This window comes from Hippoglossus hippoglossus, chromosome 11 (genome assembly GCF_009819705.1).
Source record: "Hippoglossus hippoglossus isolate fHipHip1 chromosome 11, fHipHip1.pri, whole genome shotgun sequence".
Lineage (NCBI taxonomy): Eukaryota > Metazoa > Chordata > Actinopteri > Pleuronectiformes > Pleuronectidae > Hippoglossus > Hippoglossus hippoglossus.
In genome coordinates, this window is record NC_047161.1 from 5,827,097 (window position 1) to 5,855,043 (window position 27,947).

A 27,947-nucleotide genomic window follows, 5' to 3' on the forward strand; every position below is an offset into this window, starting at 1 on the left:
AACTGCTGCGCGGTGACGTCAGCAGCCCAAATGGATTTAATTTAACGCCTCCTTCCTGAAGTCTTTTCCCGGCCGAAGCCATCATTTCTTCCCTCGCCGGTTTGTAAATTCACCGTGACGGCGAACATGCATTTTATTTTCAGCCACTTCGTGGAAATCGGGGCTCAGCTCAGCTCTGGTGGACGACTTTGATCACTGAAAAAAACCTGCTCGCAGATTCTTCCCTTTTAAACAAACTGTACTTGACATAAAGTGAGATTGAATCTCTGCATGTTCCCACACAGTCTGTGCATCAACACAGCATGTTAATGACAGGGAAATTGCATCCCCTCCTCCCAGAGAGCCATTGAGGGCTTTGTTCTGCACGACCGCCGCACGGCAGTCGCCTACAGTGCAGCTGACGAGAATAAAACAATGCTACCGGATAAAATGATTTTTCCATGCGCACAAAAAGGCCTCATTTACACATTTACTCATCAGATCTAATGAAGTTCTCTGTGGTTTCTGGAGCCAAACCATGTCTTTCCCTTTGCCAGGTCCCAGTGTGCTTATCCAAACAGAGCGGCTGCCAGCTTTTCATGCTGCAAGGAATTTCCTCACGGAGCGCTCCCACCACCTCCTCTGACTCCGGGATGATTTAGATGTTTCGGGAAATCAGACGCTAGCGCTCAGATCTGCTCTGGTGCGACTTCGAGGGCTGGTTTTGTTCAATCATTTATTTGTTGCTGGGAATTTCATCACGAGGTCCGAGCTCAGATGTGATGTAATGTCCTGGAAAATTTGACCGAGTGATGAAGGCGTTCCAGCCAAAATCTCAATCACCCAAAAGCAACACAATGCTGGTATCATTGTTTGTATTGGAGCAGTGATTTATAAGTTGGACAACCTGACAGGAGATATTTAGAAAATCAAAACAGACGAGAACGTACCTGGAACTTATTCCCTCACACACTGGGTTTAAAATCCCATCTTTTCTTTCAGGTTTTGCATCTGGCTGTCACTGCGAACGAGGGCCACAGAGAAAAGAGAGAGCGTTCAGCACATTGTTAGAAAAATGGCTCTTACAACATAATCAGCTGCTGCCTGCACAATACCACCACTGTCACTGTCAGTGGTGCAGCATGGCCGTCGCTGACAGATAACAGAGCCACTCTCTTCTTCCTCTCAGGCGGTTTTTCCGTCCCTCACTGTGGAGACTTTTGGAGAAAGAGTATTCTTGACTTATTCAAAATGCAAGATTAAGAAATCCATGAGAGGGGAGAAAGCTTCAGAAGTTCAGATGCTCTGAATGTGTTAGATTGAATTTGTAACATTTATACGTCTCTTTCGGGCGGCGGAGCAGACCAGACCTCGGCCATAATAGATTAGCGAGGGAGGGTTTCCACAGATGTGCTCTCGGAGATGAAATTGTGGGAGTGGGTAGAGCGGTCGGCAGCGAGCCGCTCCATTCAGGACGATATATTCTGGCATAATGTGATTTACATAAAAGCCCATTTCCTTCCCAGCAGCACATTTTCATGCACGCCGGCCCCCGTCCTGAGGTCATTGCATCCTCCGCGGTCCGGCCTCATTACAATGCATCGCCATTATTGTCCAACTTACACCTCAAGTTGCTGCCTCATGTCTTTGTTTCAACTGCAGCTGCACGGTGAGGTGAATTCCACCCCCCCACCCCCCCTCGCTGTTGGACGACCTCAGCACATGGAGACATTGTTAGAGGCACATGAGGAGAAAAGGTTCCACGTTTCCAATCTGATTAGGGCGACAGAAAGACAAAGTGCGTGCGTGCGTGTGTGTGGCTACGTGTGCGTATATGTGTAACTGTGTGTGTGTGGTCCAGGTATTACTCATGTTGTGGGGACCTAAATGTGTTTACGCTGTCACATTATGGGGACTTGTCCTCCTTGTGCAGACAAAAAGCAAACACCCAGCTCCACCTTGTCCAGCTCCACGAAGGTTCTGTGGTCAGACTTTCACACAGGGTCCTTCATGACCCGTCACACATCCTGTCATGTCTATCACACGACTCAATAAGGAAACATGTTGAATCGGACCTTTGCACTTTGTCTGGCACATTTTAAACTCTGGTTTTAGGTTTTAGTGCCAGTTTTAGTTTTTTATCTTTGACACGTTATTTCCTTTTAGTGTTTTATCTTTTTAAGTGTTTTTAGGGCAGGTGCAACCTCAACTCACCTTTATTCTGCAATATTATTCTGGGTCTTACACAATATGTCCTTGTGTACTGTTAATTTTTAGGTTTGTTACACAATGTACTGTTCTGCAGCTGCTGTAGAACTTTGGCCCGAGAAAAATGTCCCCATGTGGACAATAAAGCATATTTGATATTTGAGTATATTTTTAGGCTGTGTGTTCCAGGCTCATTGTTTTGTACAAAGCTTTCTTCAGAGATGCTTAATGAACCTAACCGGCGTGTTTTGGAACAGTTGGAGGAAGCTGGAGAAAACACATTCAAAAAAGAGTTGGGCCCTGGTCGGCTCGCAGGTTTGAACCCGATACTTTGTGCTGTATAAGCAAACCACTGCACTTCTGTGCCCCCCCAGATAAATATCATTCACATGATAAACTCCCTTCAAAAGGGCTTTCACTGAGATAAGTCTCATCTTTCGAGGTATTTTCTGAGTCATGCTGCTGAAGTGGTGGATGTTCTCTGGTTTTGTAGGTGACATTCAGCAGAGTCGGAAAATAAGATAAGAAAGGTTGAATTTTCTACAGCCTGGTTACTGTTATAGAAGAGTCAGCATGATTCAAACTTAGAGAATAACTGGGAATTGGCTCTTTATTGGTGTCTGGTCTGTGGTGGCTCAGGATGCTAGTGACTGAAGGAAAGAATGTCAAGTCTGGAAGTGAGTTGTTACATGCTCACCTGCATTGGGCTCAAACAGAGGCTACTAACGTGGAGGAGGTGCTGTTTATAACCTGTACCGTAGCTAGCCACCAGGAGGCAATCAAGATGCTTTGGCTTAACTTCCTGGGAGCTGTCAGGTCGTCCATCTTTTTATCCAGTTTATGGAAAACAGTTTACATCTGTCATCTGTGCACACTCGCCTCTACTTTGTTGTTTTTGTGTGGAAACGAGAAACATGTTAACCCGAGATCGTTTGAAGTGAACTGACAGAGCCAGGCTAACAGTTTCCCTCTGTTTCCAGTCACTATGCTAAGCTAACTGTGGCTTCATTGATCTTCCCAAAATGTCAAACTCCTGCTGTAAAACAGAGACGTTATAAACACTGGTGTGTATCAGACCGACTTGAGGCTTCACTCAGCACCAGTGTGTATATCACGTTACAGATTCCAGTCATCTGTCCCGCATAAACATTAAATACCTCATGTTCCCATCAGCAGTGACACACGAAGCTCCGCAGAGACTGAATATGCTGCATTTGAACTTTAATGGAGACACTCGTCCAGCCCCCATCTTTCATCTAATGCAGCCTTTAACTCCAGATGTTCCCGTGAAAGAAGCTGCCAGCTTTATCCACCGGGCACACACACAGTACATCACCACCGCTCTTTCCACGCCGCTCTCTCTCATCTCTCTATTCTTCTCTCTCTATCTGTCTCTTTCAATCCCTTTTAAAGTCGTTTTGTGGAAAAGCAGTGAGGAATGTCTTGGCACCTTAATACGGCATCATTAAACCACAGCCGAGCCCTGCCAGCTCTGCACGTCTCAATCTCCACCGCTGTGTACACTTGTTGTCCGGTTGGTGCCATGGCGACGGGGCTGCACGCTGCGAGGCGTTTGCATTGATATCTGGAGAGAAAAGACGAACACGTGGGCACATTTTGGGCGGAGAGACGGACGAACAGGAGCAGCAGTATTAAAGAGCGAGCGTTAAAATGCCAGAGCAGAGCAGAAATATGGATGTGAGGCTCTTCTGCGTAGCTCTGTTGGTCTTGGCCTGTGCTGTTGTTGCTGCGATGGTTCGACCATAAGTTCTCATCATTAGCCACTCACAAGCTTAACCAGGGGATGTGCGGCAATGATACAAATAATTTGATTTATTACAGCCATAACGGTGTTATTAAAGCAAACCTACACGGTTACGGCAACATGGCCGGGCAGATGTCCAAACACACGGAACAAGACAACGGCACAACACAGTCTTCTAATAGAAACTCCCCGTTAGAGCTGTTTTTTAGAGCCGAGCAGATGTTTTAGGCTCCGTTCCCTTGATGACGGCGAGGGCTGTGACAGATAAGTGGGATGAGATTTAGCAGCACTGCACGTCAGGACCTCAAAATCCTATTACCATGCCAGCTCTGCATGAACGCAGTGAATGAAGCTCTTGGCTCGGTATCATTTACTTTTTTTTTTTTTGATAAAGTGGAGGGAATTTAAATGTGTTCTTTTGCAAAGTTAATGTACCGTGTTCTTTTACTGGAAGGAAACATTAAATCTTTGCACACTGACAACAAACACAATTAAAGCTGCGTGCAGTGTTGAATGGGCCCTTGCACAACTGTGCCTGTCGGGGGTGCAGGCTGGATGCCAGCTGACATACATGTGCCGTGTCACGACCGTCGGACAGTCGGCGCAATCGAGTCAGCTGTAATTTCTCTCTTGGTGCCAGATGGGATACATTTCACATTGTGTATTACTTCCTCTTTTCACTAGGAGAGCAAACATGCAATTTGGTGTAGACCAGACTGTAAATGTCATGTTTTTTTAACATTTTGATTGTTACATACGGCCAACTTCCTGTTGCCAGTAGGTGGCACTATGACTATAAGTGATCATCGGCAGGCAGATGTCTTCAGGCCAGGACTCTTATCAAACATGAGAAATTTGGGGCACATTTGATCATGTACAGTACATGTGAGTTACAACAACTTCCTTCTTCATGGCAAAACATTGAAATTCACCATGTAGCTGTTTAATGAAAATGAACTAAATGTTCCCAATGACTCATCATCGGGGTCTTGAGGCTTTTCTGACCACGCTCGATGTGGATGTGGTCAACTCATTAGGAGAAGCAAAGAAAAAGAGGAAAACATTTCTTTGATTCTAAACATCTAGCTCAGCTAAATGTGACATTCAGCAGTTAGTTTTGAACTTTGTGTTTTATGAGGACGACGATAATGAAACGAAACAGTAAAACAAAACCAATGTAGCGACAAATGGTCATGTTATCATTGACGAGAAAAACATATTGATTACGGCTGCTTGGAATAACAGCGAGTGCGTTTGGGAATCAGCCCTGTGACCAATTACCAATGACCCTGGAGTGTTGATTCACAAAGTTTCTTTGGAAAAGTTAGATTCTCGTTTGAAGAAACCAGATCAGAGAGTTCTGAGGCTGAAGATGTTGGGACAGTTAATCTCAGCTGGTGACTGTTTGGCTCTGTTCTGTCTTCAGGCTTCATCTGTGGCTCGAACAGACACACACACGGTCCATGTGTGCGTCCATGTCAGCGAATTCCTCAAAATTAAACATTGATTGCACAGTAAAAATACAGAATTTTGACACACATACGTTCATACAGAGTTAAATAGTCCACATATGGGAGTGCTTAAGAGGTCGGGCCCCTTCTGACTTACACTTCACCTACGTGGAGTTTCTTTGTAGTCGAGCGGAGGGGCCGTCGCCTCAGTCACAACATGTGTAATGTACCATAACTCGGGAGAGATTAGAGATTAGGAAACATTCTGCTGGACTGTGAGTACGAAAGTGTAAGGGGGAGAAAAATACCCCGGCCTCTGCAGCGCACCACCTGGTGAGGTTTACGAGCACATGGTGTCCGAGGTGCGTGTCGGCCACGCACCACTGACCCAGAATAAGCATTTTCTTTCCTCTGCTTACAGTCCACACCCCTTCGCTGCGTCTTAAATCCAGAAGCGCCCTCAGTCCGTCCGTCAACACCGACCTTTCTCAGACTCAGACACAGCACTTCTATCGTATTTATAGATTGGTATTTCCTCTGCTTGTTGCCGTTAACCGAGTCCACCTTCCATTGTTATTCTCGCTGGAGAGGGCATGACATTTGTGGTTATATGCACGGTTCTTTCACTACGCTCTCATAACACGCCGCCTGATGGGGGCAAAGGGTTACCCACTGACAGATGAGCTGAACACCCAGTGGTATGAAAAACAGCAGGGCAACCCGTGGCATTATATCACATTAGGAAATATTAAATATACTTAAAAGCAAATTGTAGTGAAAAGTAGTAATTAAAAACAGGAGCATTTCAAGGGACTTCGGGGGCTGCAGGCAACAGTGAGAGACATTATACCAAACCACATCAGTCCCGTGCATTCACATAAATAATATCAAAAGCTCCACCACCATCACAAACACACATTTAGACGTCCTAGTCTGCAACTAAACTCTAAAATTACGAAAAGCTTTTGGCAGAAAGCTCCAGGAATGTGGCCTCGCGAGGGGATTTCCAACCGTGGTGTTGTCGCAGCCTCCTGTACGTAGCTGATCGTAACATTTAGTGGGCTCTCACAAATGTTTCTGTGGGGGCCACAGGCCATTGCTTGCTTTCACGACCCTGTTGGAGCGCAAGAAACAAGAAACACAACTGAAACACAGTATCTCGAACATCTGCCGAAGAGAAACAACGTGAGTTATGACTTAAGCATTAGATCACCATGCTCCAGTGTGTACGATTTAGGTGAAAAGGATCTATTTGCAGAAATTGAATATAAAATAATCCCAGTGATGTTTTCACCCGTGTTTGATCACCTGAATTAGAACTACTATTTTCTTTACCCTAGAATGAGCCCCTTATATTTACATCTGGAGTGGGACCGCTCTACGGAGGCCGCCATCTTTTTTACAGAAGCCCAAACTGGACAAACTAAATACCTTTTGAGTTTTTATTTTAAAACTACCATTAGGTTCTTCTTCAGGTTTTGAAGGGGAGTGTGAGGTGAGGGGTGTTCAGCTGTGAGATGCAACTTCACCACTAGATGTCACTAAATCCTACACTGAACCTTCGGCAGGAAAAAAACATGTTATTTCATTTAAAAAACGTAGCTAACTACTGAGTAAACTTTAGACCCAGTTGTTCTACACCAGGACGCAGAATTCCAATGGTACCGACCAATTAATTCAGTTACATTAAAATGCATTAAAAGTCTTTATGCTAAGCTAAGCTAAGCTAATCCTCTCCTGGCTATCTATCAACATGGCTGTCTGCCTTTATATATTTATATTAAGCTGTATTGCTAAAACAAACCTGCTGTCATATATTTCCTCTCTCATCAGCATCACGTCTGGACGGGCCGCGGTGCGTCGGAGGCCCCTGGAGCAGGAGGCGTGTTTTATGGCCCCACATGTCGGTAGCTTACACTTATTCCCTTTACAGTCCCACAAATCTGCCGCGGTGGGCGGCAGGTCGGCCCCTGGAGCGTGTGTGGTCTTCCCCTTGTTACCACGAGGGCTGTTTATCCACCTGCACTCTGTTGCTGTGGATCACATCGCCCGGCCGGGAGTTGACAGTGAGTTATGAGGACGTCCTCCTGTCGCCCTGCAGAGGACGTATCCCCGTCTCTTTATTTTTCTATATTTTCCACTGTCTCGGCTCGTCAGCGTTTCCCCTCCTTTTCTTTGCCACTCTCGCTCTCTCTTATAACCTCGGGGCAGGAGCCTCTTCATTTCTCTCTCGATACCTTTGCCCCCATTTTTACATCACAACCCCTTCCACTCCCCTTCCTGTTCTGTCACTTTCTTTTCTTACACCAACCTTTCCTCCTCTATCTAGATTATGTTTTATTTCCTCCCTCTATCCTCTCAACTCTGACCTCTCATCTTCCTCCCTCTGTACTCATCCTCACCTTCCTCCTTCTCGCTCTCGCACACAATCACAAGGGACACACTCGACAAACTGAATTTTCACTCGATACCATGAGAATTCTTCTCTCCAAGGTAAATTTCATGGTTCAGGATTCCTGAATGGATGCTTTATTTCATTCAGTGGGTGGAAATGGAAAAAAAATATGATCCATCTAGTCCTTAGTGGAAACTTGGATCATGGGATTGTAACGATTTATTAGAGGAGAATGTACAGATGAAGATCTCTGTGACAGTATACGGTGAAGAGTGTTGCTTCACTTTCAATGAGACTTTAACAGGAGGCTACAGTTCATTAAATTCTTCACACAGTCTATTAAAGCAATAACCATGCAAATATTACAATACTGACTGGATTTTCCTCCACCATTTACTCCAGAGTCCTACAATGTGTAAATTATTTAATGTACTTCTCGGCAAACTCTGGAAAATATCTGCACTTATTAGAGTTCGTGTCTGAAAACGACTTTATTCCCTCAAACAGGCAGGATCGGATCTCCAGATTGGTTTTCTGTTCGACTGAGTGCAGCAGCTCTCATCTCTATCTGTTGGCTGAGTGTTGTCGTCTGAGCTCCCTCAGTCAGACACTGGTGCCGGTGCCACAGGATTCTGGCAGAACTCCTCCGAAAACAGACCCAAATCCCACAGATGGGACCAGCACAACAGTTCATAGACTCTGAGCAGCTAAATAGGCTCAACTAGTAAATAGAAATCTTCAAATGGCAGAGATTTAATACGTGGCTGCAGTTATATAAAAAAAACATGGACTTTTTGAATCCGTCCTTTGGTTTGCTGTGAATCTTTGCTGCTGGAGGAAACACCTGCTTCTGCATTTTGAGTTCAGATTAGCAGGGAAAGCACACGTGACTTTTTCCAACAACACAAACTGATCGTGGAGGTGAGTTATGAAAATGTGTGAGAACTCGACCTCAGTGCTCGGATTAATTTCAACATGTTTGGAGTCAAACTGATCGGGGGCTTAATAACAGGAAGTGGGTCATTCCTCACGTTCTCCATTAACACCTATTGTCAGCAGAGTGTTGAGAACAGAGCGGGGGCAACTGGCACCGACCCGCTGCTGCACCACCTGGGGAACAATGCCTCCTGCGCAGCCCCCCCCCCCCCAGAATCTCCAAGGACACAATTGTTCCACTAATGTCATTGTAAACTTCAGCAGGCTTTGGCTGCGATCCCAATTCCTGCAGCACAACACAATGACAGTAATTCATCATGGGGATATTGAAAAGGAGCCGCTGTCCGACCCGGGTGAGGAATTCTATTGTGGACGTGGGGCAAGACATTTGTGTTTTTCATTTGTTCTCCTGTCGGCTTCAGAGACTCATTCGGTGAAGATGTTCACACCTTGTTCATCAACATGTGCTAAAGGCCTGAATTTACTGAAGCTCTTTATTCAGTTACAGCTTCATAAAATGGGTGTTCTGGCCACTTGGGGGCAGAACATCCACAATAAACATTAACTAACATAGAACGCTCACATGGTGAATGTGTTGGAAAACTATTGGCCGTCTAGTTGACAGGGTACTCGAGGATTAATATGGAGTCGTGTGTAAGGCGAGCAGGCCTTCTCCTTCTGGCTTTGTTTTTCTGAGCTAGGTTCAGTAGCTAGTTGCTAACTTTTATTTGGTGCTAACTATACAAGTGGGTTAAACACAGCTTTGCCCCATTAAAAACAAGTGTGAGCTCATGCTGGAAACAAGACGAGTAGAAACAGTGAGAATGAGAGAAAAGAGTTACATCGAGGGCTGTGAAACCAAAACAACGAGCGGAAAGACGCCAAAATGTTTGTTAGACCCGGGGAACTGCAAAGTCAGGAGATAAATCTGGTATTGAATGAAAGTTCAGAAACCAAAGGTAAAGCTGTTTTAGATGTAGTGTGTAATGTGACTCACGGGTTAACTACCTAACATCTGCAGCTATTTTATTTGGTGCTAACTTTACGGGGGGTTAAGAAGAAGCTTTGTTAAATTTTTGCTGGAAACTAGAAGCAGTGAGAATGAGAGAAAACAGTCAGGTTGAAAACAATTGATCGGTGCAGTTTTGAACTGCAACAACAAATCATAGCATTCTTTTACTTTTCTTTTTACTGCTCTCTAACACAAAGAAAGACAAATCAAGGCAGCAGCCAGATAGTCGTGGTTGTAAACCGTAACTCTGGTCAAATTGTGTGTCCATTTAACTGTGGCAGGTGCAGTGGGTAAAATCTGAACATGGGAAATTTGGTCTGTAAACTGTAACAGACACAGAGGTGGTGATTTCACCGTCCACTGGTTATTTATCTTTTATCCACTTAGCCAAACCTGGAGATTTGTTTAAGTTGACGTCACAGCAATTCCACATCGTCGTATCATCAATAACAGACAATTAACGGCCACATGATCACATTACAAAGACCTGAGAAATCAGCTGAAATCCTTATTTAAAATGTCTTTTTGTGTGAAGACTACAGACGTTAGTTATGGAATACTGCCTCCACCATCTAATAGACCCAGATACGAGTAAAAAGTGAATCATGTGTTTCCCACTAATGAGATTTAGCTTCTCGCAGTGAGGTTTACTGGCCTAATGTTGCATCCACATATTTCTAGATTGAGCGAATAATGAATTCCCCACTCAAAACACAGCGAACCCCTCCTGGGCATTTCTTTCGACTGTAGCTCAGCAGTGCAGATCTCCCCTCTGGTTAATTACCAGTCTCTTACTGGAGCGTGGGCTAATGAGGGAGCACCAGGTGTGTTTGTGGTTGCTGACGATCACAGAATGTTGATTGGATGTGAAATGTCGGACGGCACCTGCGAGCTCAGGTCGGACCTGGAGGTCCCAGCTCCCATCAATCCAAACCTCAGACGTCACCGTGGAGCTCTGTCCAGAACCCAAATCACGGTTACAGCTAATTACCGGGGCTTGTTTTCTGCCATTTTACAGAGCGCAGGGTTTCCACTAATGACGCCGTGATGAAGACATGTAGAGAAATGAATTCCTGCTGTAATTGTGGGTTTTATTGTGCTGGTGAAAAACAAACCGTTCAAAGAAACGCTGCATCTTTAAATAGGATTTATTGGTTTGTGCCAAATTCACACTGGATTCTCCTCCAGTTTCCTTATCGCCGCTAAATGCTGCAGCTACGAACTCCTCAAAGAGCATCCGTTAAAAAATCCACATCAATCGGGCTATTTGTACAGCAAGTACGACAGATACTTTTTAATGCACACTTAGGCCTCTCCCTCTTAATCCTCGTAAATACACAGCAGATGGAGAAACGCTCGATGGGAAGGCTGGTTGTGTTGTCGTGTTGAGTTTCCCTCAGTGGAGATGTCCTTGATCTGTATCCAGTGGTGGTTGTGTGTGTGTGTGTGTTTGTGTGTTTCAGAGAGTGGAAACCTCTCCACACACACACACAGAGAGAGCAGATAACATCTGTGTTGGTATGCTGCACCCTTGTGGTGCTCAGCTGCTACATCTCTATAAGTCCAGATAAGGAGGCTGCTTTGGCTCCGAGGGAGTGAGATTGAATCTGTGGCATTTCACTCAATAGAGGATCCCACTGCATTTATTTCCACAGATTTAACAGGCGTTCAGTGCGTCGTGGAGGAAACCACGGCACCGCGGAGACGCCTCTCGGAGCAGTAAAATGTTTTAAGCTGCTGCAAATGCATCACGTCGACAGTTATCTCTTGTGAGCGCCGAGCTGCTTCCATATATTCACAGATCAGCAGATGCAAAGATGGAGCTGTAACTCCTGGTCGGCCAAAGCACGTGCACACACACACACACACACACACACACACACACACACACACACACACACACACACACACACACACACACACACACACACACACACACACACACACACACACAATCCAATCCAATCCAATCCAATCCAATCCAAGCAGTCAATTGTTCTCTATTAAGACGTCCTTTGTCTTGGGAGTGGCGGCCTTGTTGCCTCGCTGAGACGTCCCGGGCAGCGGTGACTTGGCTACAGTGCCGCCGCGGCGTATTGACAGTACAGGCGTCCCTAGGAGGTGACAAGGACAGCAATTGATTGGGCCTAAATGAGAGTGAAGAGGCAGATTGATTGCCATCGATCCGCTCCTTCCTCCAGCGGGCTCCTCCATCTTTGATTATGACCACTTTACACCCAATCAAGTGTGTGTGAGCCGCGGTGGAGGAAAATCCCATCGAGAGGTATTAGCTCCATTTGCGAAAGGCTGTAATTACGAGAGGATGTGAGGGCCCAAGGTCAACGTGCAGCAGGTGCCATCAGGCTGCACGGTAATAATAGGGCTTCCTCCTGCTTCCCACTGCAATTTAGTCATATAGGTAATAGGTTATGGGAAGATGGTGTGTGTGTGTGTGTTCTGCGGAGGATGCTCAGTGCATAATAAATGTTTCCATAATAATGGCCCGAGGACAGGCAAACATCTAGCTGTGATGAAACACAATCATTAGCCATGCAGATTGAAAGATAACAGCGCTCCTTGATGCTTTTTTCCACAAATTTTTTTTATTGAAAGCTTCATCAGAGAGAGAGAGAGAGAGAGAGGGAGAGAAAGAGAGAGAGAGAGAGAGAGTGAGAGAAATAAAACAACAACTCATAAAACCCAAGTCGAATCTTAACATCCACAGATGTACAGATAGTTTCTCAAAGATCACACACACTGAGCAGCGTGTGCGAGGCATGACCACGTCCTCCTCGCGCCGACACAAAGAGAAAGTGAAAAAAAAAGAGAAAAGGGAACGGAAACAACGGAAAAAGAGAGAAATCGAAACAAAAACAAAAACACAAATTAAAAACCGCTCTGCTGTCCTAATAAATAGTTCCTCTATTTGTCCAGTAAACGAGTCCCGTGCCAAACACACTCTCCGTGCTGGCCGGCTCTTTAACAATTTGGTCGGCCATTTCCTCGTTCGGACGGTTGTGATTTTCTCAGGGAGCTGTATGAACTCCACGCTGGCTGGCTGCACTCCTGGGGTTGTGTGGCCAATCGATAGCTCTCATCAAAGGTGGACCGAAGCATCAATTAAAAAGCACAGGGGCCTCGCTCTTGTGGTGGGGGGGGGCTAGTTTGAGCAATCTTCCCACTGCATTATGTGTAACTCTGAACTACTGTTTTCCTTAACGCACGAGAATCAATGTCAGACGGCTCCAGTCAAGGATGAATCTGCAAAGAGCCTCGCAGCCAGACTGTGTGTGTGGAGTTTGACATGTAACGCGTCTGATGAGTCGAACCCGTGTGACGCCGCGGAGGCCACGACACGTACGTGCACGTCAGATGCAAAGATGGAGGCAGTGACTGTTCTGGAACAGTAAGGGATGCATCGAGAAAACGGGTTTTTCTTTTCTTTTCTTTTAAAAAGGCAGTTAAGTGACCACCTCGCCTTGAAAGACCGACACCGGGGGAAAACCAGGATGACGGTTCAATCTCGAGATCTGTATTTATCAGGTATCTGAGAGGGGGTGAGCTCACAGAATATCTGATTTACCTTGTAGAGTGTGTGAGAGGCTTCCTTCTCTCTGCGTCAAGATTTCCAGATAAATGTTCGACCACAAAATACGATGCTTCTCACTACATTTTAAACTCTAATGACATGATTGCATAAACTTTACTCTCTGGGATCACGGCAGCAGAAGAAGATCATCCTGAGCACCAGCGTACCTCATGTTTACTCAGCAATATGAACGACGTCCCCACGGAGTGAGATGACGGCAATTTGACCTTTAATCCAGGACGCCGTTTCACAAAGGTTATGAACAAACACTGCGACAGCGCCTTTTGCTGGTGTAAGAGTCAAATGTAAATCGTCTCCCGCGCTCCGTGTTGCGTTTGTGTCATTTATCGAAAACACGTCAAATGAACTATGTCGATGTCGTGATGCTAATTATGGCTTTTGTGTTGCAAATGAGGCGAAGTGAGCCCCTGGATCTCTACAAAACACATAAGGAAAAGGTGGAAAAGGATGAGTGACGGGTTAGAACAGACGGAAAGGATTCTCCCTGCGTGTGATGGTGCAAGACAGGAAGAGGGTGTGCTGCTAATTAGCGAGAGGTCAAGCTCGTCACCTCCTGGAATTCTGCAGCAGGGACGTAGCGCTGCAGGAAGATGGAGAAACTCCAGGATGTGACCATCTTAACCCGGCAACATCATCTAATGAACCCCCCCCGGCCCCTCTTTCTCTCACATGCACATGTAACCATAGCTTCTACTCGACTTAACCTTAAACATGTCTTCACCTTAAAAATGAATGATTTAAGTGATGGAGTCTGGCCTCTAGTCCCCATAATTTGACTGTGTAAAAATTGAAGTCCTCACAACATGAGTTATGCCTCCACCACACACACATGCACACACACACACACACTGTTTCTCCCTTGGCGCAGCTGGCTTCTGGTTTGTGCTGACACATGGGCTGACTGGGAGCGCAGCGTTTCTGCTAAAGCCTCCTTAAAATTGCAGGCATGCCTCTCGTGCACTTGCACAAAGGTATTGGTATTCTGCACAGGAGCATTATGCCATTGTGCTATTAAGAAGAAGCCATTTTTTGTTTGTTCAGTCTGGTTATCTCTCAGATCTCCGTGAAATATTAGTACCGTGCACCCAAAGCAAACACTCAGAGAAGCACTTAGAGCTGATAGTCTTTGTTGTGCGTTTTTTTCCTGTAATCTCATGACTATTTGTAATCCTATTTCCCGTGATGCCATTACGGCTGAATCTCAGGCCATTCGCAGGACGCTCTGTTCCCCCGATGTGCAACCCCTGCATTACGAGTCCTATTAAGTTCCAAAAATGTCTTCTGCACTCTATAAAACAGCAGCCGTAAAAGTCTGGAGAACTTGGGTTATTATCGCCGTATTCATAACCTCGCTAGGAGTTGAACTGTTAGCACGCACACTGACAAACACACAGACACACACACACACACACTAGCTTAAAACTGGTGAAGTTATCGTGTAGCAGCGCTGTCGTTTAATCGGGACACTTAACGATGATTAACAAACAATGAGTTCATGCATCGACGAGCAGACGAGCAGTGTGGGCACGTCCGGGGAGCTCGGCACCCCCGACATTTGTCAGCTGCTGGCTGCTAAAGACTGTAATGTGGCAGAGACGTATTCATCAGGAGATAAGAGCAAACCATAGCCTGGAGGCAGAGTGAAAGCAGATGTTGAGCGCCAGATCAGATTAAACGAAAAGGGCAGGTGTTGATTTGATTGGACAATAAACGGCTGAACGATCACTGAGAGGCCGCTTGAAATGGCGCGTTTGGCTTTTGACCTCGGCCGGCGGGTGGAAGACGTGAACGTGCAGCAGGTGTTTACAGTGTTGCTGAGGAAAAGGAAAAACCACGTAGGAGAACAGGAACCCGTGTCCCTGTTTGTTTTGTGTGTGGTCATGTGGAGAGGTGGCCTGAACGATCAGCAGATACAAGCCCGAGACCGCTTCCTCTTTAGCACCATGGAGCAGCTTGGATATTGTGTAGCATCTAATTAGCACGTTTTTATCAAGCTCTCCTATGTGCTTTGCTGTTTTTAAACCATCACGTTGATCATTTGGAATCATTTGGAAGCTTTGTTGAAAAGGCACTCAGTGTACAATTTGATTTGTTGCGAACAAGCGTCGCCACACGACTTTGCCATCTTGTCAAACAACCCAGCGCCGGACTTTTAGGTCTGAATGAGTCGCATTAACGACAGGAGCTCAATTACAATCGTCACCAAACAAAAAGCCCCTTCTCTGTTGGGAAGAAAAGGGTCTTTTGAGGGACACTGGAGTGGATCCTATTGCCCCGCAGGGAGACAAATTGGGCCCCGTCAAGCCTCATTGCGAGAGTGACTGAAATTGGTTTGTGGTTCTGCTTCTGCACCATCCAATAAAGAGAAGAAACCTCAGAGAGAGAGCGAGAGCGAGAGCGAGGGAATGACAGCGAGGGAAAATGAGAGCAAAGGAGCCCGGCCTGGCCATGGCACATTAATGGTGCCAGTGAGGCAGGGAGAAAACGGGGGCCTTTTTAGTGCCGGAGCGCTACAGTCGGGGCAGGGCCGGACACACACTGCTCCTGACACACACACACACACGCTGCTGTAATCGGGGCAGAAATGGCCGCTGCCCCCACAGGCAATTTCTTCAGGGTCAATCCTCGGATGAAGCCGGCGAAAATCTCACACAGCTCCGGGATGTAAAGACCAGATGAGATGGGTCGGGGGTTGTTTGTGCAACAAATTGGGACAACCAGGGGCGTAACTGACACTCAGTGGTGGTGGTGGTGGTGGTGGGGGGGGGGGGGGGGGGGGGGGGGGGCTGCCATCAACATGTTGTTATGGCTGGTGAGGAGCCTCCTCAGCTCCCACAGGTGCCCACCCTTAAACAAACTTCTTTTCGACACAGAGTGAAGGCAAAGCAAAGTTTCCTGGGTTTTAGATGAAACCTGCCGGAGTCTCTGCTGGTTTTCTATCAACGTCACAAAGACGAGAAGATGACAAGACGTCGCCGGCCAAGAAATATCCAAACACGCAAAACCAAATAGGGTCGTTTTACAATGGGGTTTGTTTGAACTAAACAAACCAGGTACAAGGAAATTCCCAGTCTTTGTGCTAAGATTAGAAAACCAGCAGCTGCTCCAGACATAACTGTGATATCAATCTTTTAGTTGCTTTGAGATCCTTGTCGAACATTTCCTCCTAAAGCAGTTGCTTTAATGCCATAAACATGTTAGCAGGGCCATTAGGTGCCGTAAAGTTTATGCAATCATTGCTAAAGCCTGTGTTTGTGATTATCCTGGAGCGAAACATGCAGCAAACACCACTCGTCTGGAAATGTGAGCAGATAAATAAGTGAAAAACACGACCTGGGTTTGGTGATGACTGCGGAGATTGAAATGAGGTCAAACAGCAGCAGGGAGATTCCCAGTTCAACACTGACGCTCAGTATGTTGAGTTAGTTACGGTTGAGTCAAAGAGATAAAGAGAGACTGAGGACAGACGTCACTGAGAGGACAAAGCCGGAAGCGATGCACTGACGACCACGTGGAGTGTAGCGAGCGACGTTCTCCCAGAAAATGTTTCCTAAGGTTTTCCCTGCAGGATCTGAGAGAGAAAGAGTGTGTGTGTGTGTGTGTGTGTGAGAGACAAGCGGAATGCACCCACGGTGTGTGAACGCAGCGTAAAAGTGACAAGACATAAAGAAATGAAAAGACGAGAAGAGGAGTTGGAGGAAAATGATGTTTGGTAGGGCTGCCAACGGTTGTATCACACATTTAAATACTGTCTGATGGGTGTGTATGAGTGTGTAAGTGTGTGCACGTGTGTGAACATACTGCATGTGTGTGTGTGTGTGTGTGTGTGTGTGTGTGTGGTGATAGCTTGGACAACCGTGGAACATTAGCTTAAACCCGGTGAGAAGATGTAAAGAAGAAGGATAGTAAGGACTGGTCCGGCCATCAAGGTCAAATAAAAAAAAACAAAAAAAACAACGACAACAGCAACAACAACAACAACAATATCAACATTAACATCAGCAACAACATCAACATCAACAACAACAAAATCAAACTGGAAATGAAAAGGAAAGAAACAAAACAAAAACCAACAAAAAAAAAAAACTCTGCTTCAGAGTGTCTCTTCATCTTTGGTATAAAAATGGCCATCCACGGGCTGCATTTGATCCACAACTAGGAAAGACTACAGAAATTGTCAACAATTTCTTCTATTGCTTTTGCACTGATTGGTTTAAACCGTTTAAGCTCCTACTGAATCTACTGTTTTTATTTCACTGCCAGAAATATTTTTCGTAGTTTTTTTTGGTTTTTTATTTTATTTTTTTCAAGTTTTCTTCTTCTTTTTTTTTCTCCTCTCTTTTCTTTTTTCGCAGTGTGACAAGCAAAGCGGGCTAAAAACATCTTTAAAGCTCATAAAAAAGGGTAAAATGTGGCAGATTAAAAAGCACTAATGTCGTCGACAGCAACGTTTCGCCATGTAAAATAATAATCATGATAATAAAAACAAAAGTTCAGCATTTTGCAACAGACTGCGTCCACAGTGCAGCGTGTTTTCTTATGTTTTCATTTTTTTATCCTCGTGTGTTGAAAAATCTCTTCAGAGCTTCATCCCCCCCCCCCCCCACACCCCCACCTCGAGTCTTTTTCCCCCCCAAACAGACACTTTGTTTTTCTTCTGACACTTAGTTACCTCTGACATAATAATTATCAAAGTTTTCTTCTAATGAAGAAAAGAAAAAAAGCTCTTCTCTATTAAATCTGTACAGCTTATGTGATAGATTCTTTTTTTTACCTCCTCCTAACGGCAGCTCGCCCAGTGTCTCGCTCCCTCCACATGGCGCGAGACACTGATCCCGTTTGCCTTGTATTTTTTTTTTTTGTCGTTTTTTTTAAATCTTTTTCCCTAAACCAGACGTCAGAGTTGAACTCCGTAAAAAGTTTTCTGGCGCCCTTCAAATTAAGGCCATGAAGATTCAAGAAAGAAAAAACACTTTTGTTTTCAAATATATCTAGAAAACTAAAATTTAACACTAGAACATAAAAAAGAGTGAAAAGAAACTGTAGCTTAATATCTGAGGAAGACAATCTCTGTGTGTATCTCAAACTTGACTCCCCCTCTTCCAATTACAAAATAAACTTCATCACCTACCTGCGCATTCAACCCTTTTTTTTTGTTCTTTTTTTTATTTTTTTTTATTGGTAGTAGAGAATTTTCTTTGAGAAACTTTTCAAGCTTCAGCCCAGCCCCTCAGGCAGGTTCCCAGACTAAACAATTTCACTTCTTTGCACTGTGCCCCTGCAATTTTTTTTCTCTCCATCCCCTCGCTCAGCACTTCGCCTCCTTTCTCGTGTGTGTGTTTTTTCTTTCTTTCATTCTTTTTTCTTTTTTTTTTCTCGTAGGCCAGGTAGGAAATGAAAAAATTGTCTCTTTTTTGGTGCCTGGGCAATCTGGAAGCAATCTCTTTCTATTCTCTTTTTCCTCACATTCACAGTGCAGCCACCTTCTGTCTCAAGGCAACGCTGTCACAGGAACATTCGCTCAGGCCGTTGCTATCTGATGAAAGAGGAGAAAACAGACACGGAGAGAGGGAGAGAGGGGGGGGGGGGAGAGAGAGAGAGAGAGAGAGGGTGAGCGGCTGTAATCAAAGCACGATATTACAAACACACAGGAGTTAAAGAGCTGACAGCGCAGGAGGAGGACTGACGCTAAATGAAACATGTTTAACGGTCGTGCAGAGGGTCAGAGAAGCTGCCGGCATGAGGAGCAACTGACAACAGCTGACAGGACGGATCTAAGCCATTTTATAACAACAACATTCATTTTAGGATCAGTATTAAGGTCTAAGAAACTTAACTAAAACATTAGTCAAAGATAAACTAGCTCCTCATGATTTCACTGCCTTTGAAATATATTTTAATGATCTAATGTGAGTTAACTAAAAAGTGAGTGATATGAAAATCCTCAACATTTCACTTTATATACACTGTTTATCTTCTGATAAGTTGAACTTTCTGGAAATCAAAAAGAGAAATTCTAATGATAAAAGTAACCAGACAGCAATATGCTGTAAATATCCAACATATTAAAGTAAGATTTTCACTTAAACACGACTTATATCTCACCCTGAATCTTTAAAGGCATAGATAACTTGGCAAAATATTAAAAATCTGTATGATTCAGGAAAATTTTAGATATGAACTGAAGATCCTAACTATTAAAATGTAATATAAAATACCAAGAACTACATAAAAGTAGTTCCAGATATTTTCCGTCTTTACGTATGAAAACAGCTTTATGTCATATCCCCCTCCTCCGTGTGCTTACGAGTTAAAAGTATAAATAGCGAGAGCATGGCGTGTCTCAAAGGATGAACTTACTTGGACTGGTATGAGTAAGCAGGAACATGGTCGGCACCACTGTCCACCTGCATCTGTTGCTGCTGGCCTGCCACCTCCTGTGATGAGGGAGCCACAGACTGGGGGGAGGCGTCCGTCACCACTCCCTGAGGACACACACACACACACACGGGAGGAACTGTGTCAGCTCCCACCTCTTAACAAGCGTCTCCCTGCAGTGCTCGGCACTTCGTAAGAAGTGTGTGAGGAGTCAAATTCTGTCCTCTTCTGTCGACTCGTTACATAAAACTGTTCCACTTCCTGTCTGAGATCGTCAGGAAGTTTATGTGGATCATGTCCAGATTAATTAATAACAAATGTGTACAAAATGATGTGATTACTGTTTGATAAGTGTGATATACATTTAGTTTCACACCCTAAAGAAAACTATAAACAATATCTGTCTTAACACATATAACAATATAGCAACACCCAGAGGACAATGAAAATACAAATCATATTGTGTACTCTCAATTTGATTGATATGGAAATATATGTAATATGGAGATTCACATTGTACACTACTGTATACCTGCCTAAATATATATCTATATGTATTTTTTTACTTCAATATCTCCTTATGCATATGCACAAATCCAGTTTACATCCTTGTGCCTTGTACTGTTCTCTACCCATAATATTCTGTCTGTAGTGAAAGGTGTTTATTATGTACATTTTCTCTGGATTTTAATTAAATCAAATACTCTCACGTGTCTATCTGCTGCTGTAACAGGTGAATTCCCCCAGTGTTGAAGTTAATCTCATCATATCATATTATCTGTGTTGAGACTTCTTTAAGAATGCCTCTGTGCACTGACTCCATCACAACAGCCTCCCAGCCCTCTTATGTGTGGAGCATTACCAATGGCCGCCATCATCGAGTCATCTCAATCACTTTTAACAAGCTCTCAAGGATACTCCGCCCTGTCCATACATCAGCCCTCCAGACACGGGCTGATACAGTGATGTACGCCCCCCGCTGCTGACGCTGGCATTGAGAGCACGACAGCGAGGATGAAATAGGTAAGAGGCGCCGCGGGCTACACTGCAACTACATCTCTCTCCTCTGTCCGACTCCTTCACGAAGGAGGACTGCAAACTTTCTGCGGAGGAGGTGGTGGTGGAGCGGGGGGAGTCTGGGAGGAGGGGGGAGGAGCGACTAATGGCTCTGTCAGGGGGAAACTGTCATTGTGCGTGGCTGGTGGGCGAACCGGAGCTGCATGGCTGACGGATGTGTGTGTTCCAGCTACCTACCAGCTCCAACCGGCTGTGGTGGTGGTGTGGTGGTGTGGGGGGGGGGGCAGAAAGAGAGAGGGAGAGAGAGAGAGAGGGAGAGAGAGAGAGACAGCACCTCGGGCACTGTGTCTCACTTCAGCTCCTGTCATCTGATACACGACTGATAGTCCATCTGAATACGACCGCACTGTCAGCCAGCAGACAGCCGGCCGCTCTGCTCGCCCGCCCGCCCGCTTTCCACGTTCATCATTTCTCAGGCTGCACTGCCCGAACCTGCCAGGAGCTCAGACAGCCGCCGAACAAGTGACAAACTCTGCACCGCACTTCCAATGTCTTTCCCGAATACTGTAAAACTTCTGACTCATCCGGCTTTCGCTCGCAGTTTGTTTTCGTCGTCGTTATTTGCTTGCTGCTGCTGGTGCGGCGGCGGGGAGCGGGGGGGAGGCCATTTTATTTGGGGAGCGTGAGGGCAATTTACAGCACACTTCAAATGTCGTCCATCTCTTTAATGACTGTTTCAGTCTATTGTGCGGAGCAGCGTTTAGAAACGGCAGAGTGAGTGCTTGTCTCTGTGAGTGAGTGGGCTGTCAGCTGTAATGCTGTCCTCCTTTGGGTAAATGTCAACAGATTTCTGATTACCGTTAATCACCGTGTGCATGAATGTGCGTCTTACTTCGACAGGGACGGCGGTTGGAGGCACAGGAGTGTACTGGGGAATGTAGGTCCCTTGCATAGGCGCCGCGGCGGCTGCAGCAGTCATGTACTGAAACACAAACAAAAGAAACACACATCATAAGCCTTGCACATAAAAACTCCCGCTGCTGACATGAAAACACCAAATGCCAATCCAATAGTAGACAAGAAACACTTTTCAGGTATCAGACACTGATATTGCAAATTCCCTGCAAGTTTTAAAAAACAAGAGCATGCTGTGCCCTCAGCATCCTTCGGAGGGCGCTAAGAGAGTATGCTCAGCAGAGCAGAGCAGAGGAGAGTGTGTGAGGTAGACAGAGGAGAAGGAGGAAGAGGAGACCTGCTGCTCCACCAAGACTTCACAGGCAGGCAAATGCACCAGGCCACGGCTGAGGAGAAGATACAAAACCCCCCCAGAAAAGCTGAAGTTAAAGAGGGAGACGGAGAGAGAGAGAGAAAGAGAGAGAGAGGGAGGGAGGGAGAGAGAAAGGAAGAAGCAGGAGGTCTGTTGCCTGTGGCCTATATTCCTTTAGTCATGGCTGCTCTGGCTTTTAACTGGGTGCTCGCTCGCTCCATGAAGGCCATTTTACAGATGTGACACAGGTTTGGTTACATGACAGCCACGGGGCTTTCACATGCAATATGAATGAGGACACGGCACTTTGTGTGAGGCTCTTTCCTGGACTTGCTGTGAATGCACGGTGTGTGTGTGTGTGTGTAGTGAACAAGCCTGAATTGCCAGTGTGCGACTTTTTTAATTAACACATGTCGGTGCATAAAAAATGACTTACAACTGTTTGTCGTCCAACTGTGCATGTGCATGTTCCCCTGTTTGCAGCTGTGAGATGGGAACCTACGTGCGTGTGTGAGCAAGACAGACAAAGACAAAGAGGCTTGGGACGATAATGCTGCAGTACGGATGTGATCCCAGATAAAAGCCACCAGGCTGCGTCCCCGCCTCTCCTCGTCTTCCTGCTGCTTTTCCGGACCGAGAAAAAAAAAAAAAGGAAGTACAATCCCCTATTTTCTGTCTTATTTTTATTCCTCTGCCCCTCAGCCCCTCTTGCCAATGCTAAAAAGCGTGGCGGCAATATGCAGTAGGAGGCAGTAATGGAGGGGTTGTGCCGGGCTGCGGAGCCTTTCTTGGCCGTGGGCCCGGCGGTGGTGGTGAAGTGTCATTACCGGCAGCGTTGCTAATGGATCGGGTACGGCTCCACCGCTCACCGCTAATGAGAGCAGCTAAAGGCCATGGACATGGGTGATTAACTCCCCCACCGTCGCCACACATGGCCAGGAGGACGCCCTGGGATGGATGCTCATGTACCGTTCGTATGCGAGTGTGACTGTGTGGGTCTGCGCGTGTGGATTTAAGGTTATCACATCTTCGGGGCTGTCACACTCCAGGACGGGGGGGTGAGGCGACATATCCAGACTTCCTGACACACTACCACATTACCTCTCCGTGTCATCCCTTTTTCCCTCTCACCTTCCTGTCACCCCCTCCCCTCGCCCCCCCCCCCCTGCTCTCTCCCTCTCAACCAGCTATCGTCTAAAAGGGCCTATCAGATTGTTGAAGTGACCTTCTCCCTGGAGAATCTAAACCATGCATACCAATTTTCATCTGGACTTTTCTTTTTTTCCTTTTTTGTCTTTGCCTCCCGTTCCCCCATTAACTTATTCAGCCGACTCACCTGTGAGGGCCGCATGAAAGCAAATGAAGGGAAGAAGGAGATAATTAGCAATATCAGAATCTCCCTGTCAAAGTAGAACGTCGATTTGAAATGTTATATTTCTCCGCGGGGCTGCAAAAGGAATTTAAATTAGATTTAACAAGAAATTTTAATAAGATACGATTTCTTCTTCTGCCATAACCATTAGTTAACCTATTTAATGTGGCAGGTTGAGCAGGGGCATATCTCTGCACCCGCTGCCGTGGCGTGTCACAGGCATGTCAAGCCTGGCGTCTGCGAATGGGGTTGCTATGGCGATAAAGATGATTTTTGTCCAATTTTCAATCTTTTAATATTTCCCTGTCCAAAGTCAGGGAGCAGGTTTGTGCAATATAAAGCATCACTAATTGGCAATAAATGGGGTATCGCACACACACCCACACACACACACACACACAGCTGTGCCTGAAGCAGATGGCACGTGTGTGTGTGTGTGTCTGTGTGTGTGTTTGATGAACAGGAGGATTGAACAGTTCCTTAACGAGGCCGGTGTGAGGAGACTCCTTAAGTTTCTTCTCTGCCATCACTCTCAATGACACACACCTATAACTACAGTATAAAGTCACACCGCAATGCAGCAATGCTCGGATGAAAATCCATAGAATAGCCCGCACCGCTCCGGAGCCGCGGAGGTTCGGGCCTCTGCACCTCACTGAAGTACGAGACGATTTATGTTTGGTGGCTACGAGGACGACGGGGGCAGTTTGCTTTGTGCACATCAACATGAATATTAGTTCTTCTCAATGTAGCACGGCACGTTAGCATGCTTAAACGTTCAAATAAATCACCGCCTCCTCTCTGTCTGTCACCCTGCCTCCACATCCATCCATCCCCCGCTGTGTTGACACGCTGTTCTGTCACATCGTCGGCAAGGTGGAGGATAACAGTTGGTCAAGGCGAGAGCAAGCAGCCACTCAGCTGAGGTTATTAATGGCAGGGTGGCGTGGGGATGGGCTCTGATGACTATTGATCTCAGCTATGGCGCTCGAACACGATGGGAACTATTGGAGCTGCACACCAGCGGCCGTGAATCACACTGCTGCACCACTTAAACCATAATAAGCCCTCCATATCTCGGCCCCTCCACTTTGTTATCACCCGGCCTGAAGAGATTTACACTGGCAAAATCAGTGTCATCTGTTAAATCACCTCTTTAAACGCACTCTTATCCGCAGGGTTACTGTTTATCATTCTATTTTAATATTTACTATTTCACACTGAGGAGCTTTTGACCACCAGTAGGGAGCAGATATTCCCCATTTTGTTTGTCTTGTGCATGCACAGAAAAATGCACATTCCTACTAATGGTTTCCTAATATTCCATCGATTTACAATGTCTGCTGCTGCTGGTAAGTTACGATGATGACGATGAGGTTTGTCACTGCGAGTGAAACCTTTTTACGTTACACAGACTCATTCACATATTGATCTGTGCAGCTTTAAGTTTGGCTTCGATGCTACAAAGGTAAAGAAACACAAAATAAGCAGTAAACACTTATTATCCAGTGTTTCAGGCCCAAGGAGTGAGGACACTTGAGAGTCTGCTGCATACTAACTGGGGACTTACAAGACAAACTTTAAACTTTAAATTTACTGCATGCATTTTAATATCAAAAGAATACAATTTAGTCAAGAGCAGCCAGTTCTTGCACCAGAGTTCTTGGCTACAGGCCTTTAAACACATTGGGGACACATTGTAAATTTAAAGAAAAGCCACAAAAGGTTGTTCCACCCCTAACAACTACTTTCAAGGTATTCGGCATCAGCCAGGTGTCAACGTGTGTTACCTCTCGAACGAGGAGCCGCAACGGAAGAGAGCACAAGCCGTCGACTTCCATGACTGAGTACAGGTTAAATTTAGCGGTGCACATTTAGGGAGATGCAGAATAACACGCTGCAGTTCCACTCCCCCCCCCCCCCCCCCCCCCCCCCCCCCCCCCCCCCCCCCCCCCCCCCCCCCCCCCCGTAGAAAACCAAGGGAATCCGCCCGGATAATAGAGGCAAGCGCTTCACACAAATCTGTCTTGCAGCGACACAGGAGCTGTCAATCACCGCTGTCACCATGACAACGGAGACCTGGGTTCTACATGGCATGACAGGAATAGGATGGAGAACACAGAGGGAAGGTCACCTCTTGTCATGTCAAACACTATGTCGCTCACACACTAAGGCGCACACCGACATACAGTACGTACAGACACACACATATACTATAGTGACAAACGGAGCGTGGGAGCATCCAACACATGCACAACAACAACGGGGAAGTGAAAACACAGGACATGAAAGATAGAGTCCTGTTAAATGGTGAGAGCTGTGAGATAGTAAATAAATCAGTGATGGAGCAATATGCACCAAACACGGTGAAATAAATCAGTGAGGGGCCTGGATGGCATGTTTATGTGTGGCATCCATAAACAGCGAGCCTGAGGTTCTTTAACATTCAGTAATCAAGTCGTTCAGCACACAGACTGAGTGGCCTGACGACAGACGCTGGTGAAAACACAACAGTTTTCTGGCGAAAGCAGCTAAATTCCAAAGCAGTGACCATCAAAACGGCACCAATCCACGCTTCCTCCTCGCCACACCTAGTTTAACAGGCCAAACCCTCTGTGCCGATCCGGCGCAAAAACAACACGCACTTTATCGGAAAGCTACGGTCACCGCACCAGCGTCGCAGCCGGGGCGGACCGGGAACATTTGGTTCTCTTTCTTGGAGAGAGAAGAGGAAGAAGAAAGCCACAGCCAAACACAAACAGCCGCAGAGAGTCGTGGAACAGCCAAGAGTATTTCTGAGGTGTGGCTCCTCCTCAGTGGCCACAGGCTGTTGTGTTAAGTTGTTGACTTTGGAGACGCTGCCCGTGGCAGGTGCAGGAAGCTTCTGTGGTGAGGTTAAGTCACGTGACCAGCGGGGGCGATCAAAACAACAATGTGTGCACACTTGAGGAATGTTCTCTAAGAATATGTCAAGTCCAGTTTACTACACTAGTTACTAACAGACGCTGGTTCCCAACCTCTCTTTTTACTCTCTCAATAAGGCTGTATATAACAGGGCGTCCACATCTGGCTTCAGAATTAGCATCGTAGGAAACGTGTCTCAATTCCCACAGATGATCGAGTGTGGCATAACGTGTGTGCAGCGCCGCAATTGAAAAGTTATGATACACAGCACATTGCCTCGGGAAAGCTAAGCAGGCAGAAAAGGGGGGGCGAGGCAGAGAGGAAAGAAATAAGAGAGAGAGCGAGAGAGAGAGAGAGCGCCTTAACCCACTTTCTCCTATAACACAAGCCATCAAACATCAGAAGCCATCATCATAGATTAGCCTGTCTCTAATCCTGGTTGTTAGCACAGCTGGGGCAGATTAGGGAGGGGGCATTCCTGACAGAGCCAACATGGCGTCACAGTCGCTGACAGCTCACCTGGAAACACATGGGTAACTGTACAATACGGCACTGTTTCAATCATGCCCGCTCACACAAACACACACGGAGAGATCAGACGCAGCGCCGGAGCAAAGCTGCCGGCTTGCTTGCCCCCGGGCAGCAGGGTTAGGGCAGGAAGTCGGGCTTCAGAACTGTGTGACACCTCTAAGTCGACTTGATCCTGAAAGAGGGGACGGGGGGCGGTGGGTTCCTGGTCTAGGGGCCGGTGACCGTGGGCATGCTCGTGCGTGGAATAAGGAAAACTGACGGCGTGATAGGCTTGACGTGCGATTTAGAGAGCGAGGGAGACGGAGAGTGTGAGAAAGAAACAGAAATTAGAGGGTGAAAGTGAGGACGGCAGAGAACAGAGGCCCCCGTCCCACCGCTAAGCCTCACAGGAAATCTGTTTAATGTGGAAGATCAGGGGGGAAATATGCTCTCTCAGTGTCTGGCAGTGGATGCATGCAGCGTAAAACAAATGATACGGCAGCTCCATGGCAGAGCACATGTGGCGACAGACTAAGAAGGTTTGGCTCGCTCGGAGAGGAAATGTAAAAAAATACGCTATTACTCAGTGTGTACTTTGTTCCCGGACTAAATGAACGTTTGTTTCTGGAAGATAAAAGGTCTCCACTCGCTGCTGCTGCTGCTGTAACCAAAACCTACAGTGTAATAGACACAGGCTGTTTTTATTTCTCAACTCTGAAGAGTGGGTGTAGCCAGATATTAAATATTTTACACTGCTGGATTTGTATGGTTAAAAATAATAACAGTAAAGTGAGTCTCCATCTTTAAATGGACTTGTACCGACCCTGAGAATATCTCAGACCACGGCCAGTGCTTTTACTGCACTGGCAGCGTACAGGCTACCTTCTACCAATCAACACATTATAGTCGTTTCAGACAGGAACTCTGGAAAATGTCAGAAAAAAAGGAGTCTGGACATTTTCCGCACTTTGCCTTTCACATGTGAAGAACATTCGGTCTGTGACATGTTAGAAACCAACACGCCCACTCGCCCGCTGTGAATTTTCAGGATATCGTCCTGCTGCATTTTCACATTGGGCTCACTTGGATGTTTTCCAGATATTTTACAGGGGAATTCACTGGAAAATGTCCGAAGCAACTGAC

General features: G+C 46.0%; 1 protein-coding gene and 2 long non-coding RNA genes across 10 annotated transcripts in view; 1 reads left to right on the forward strand and 2 right to left on the reverse strand.

The window, feature by feature from the left end:
- Positions 1-1,822: 1,822 nt before the first annotated feature.
- LOC117770906 lies at positions 1,823-17,308 on the forward strand. 2 transcript variants are annotated; one of them, XR_004615457.1, is made up of 2 exons: positions 1,823-1,834; positions 16,943-17,308. It is a non-coding gene; the product is annotated as an uncharacterized LOC117770906 (long non-coding RNA). The 2 variants fall into 2 exon arrangements; XR_004615458.1 differs by lacking the exon at positions 1,823-1,834 and adding an exon at positions 10,571-10,581.
- Positions 12,331-15,223, reverse strand: LOC117770905. Its single transcript, XR_004615456.1, has 2 exons — positions 15,083-15,223; positions 12,331-14,822 (listed from the first exon to the last, which is right to left on the reverse strand). It is a non-coding gene; the product is annotated as an uncharacterized LOC117770905 (long non-coding RNA).
- Positions 17,309-18,200: 892 nt separating the features above from the next.
- The window catches only part of rbms3 (RNA binding motif, single stranded interacting protein), a 255,253-nt gene continuing 245,506 nt past the window's right edge, over positions 18,201-27,947 (reverse strand). For all 7 annotated transcript variants that reach the window (XM_034600749.1, XM_034600748.1, XM_034600752.1 and 4 more), the window contains 3 exons: positions 21,644-21,733; positions 19,717-19,841; positions 18,201-18,892 (listed from right to left, as the gene is read on the reverse strand). In XM_034600749.1, coding sequence (XP_034456640.1) covers positions 18,889-18,892; positions 19,717-19,841; positions 21,644-21,733 — 219 coding nt within the window. In that variant the 3' untranslated portion in view covers positions 18,201-18,888. The remainder of the gene's footprint in view (positions 18,893-19,716; positions 19,842-21,643; positions 21,734-27,947) is intronic.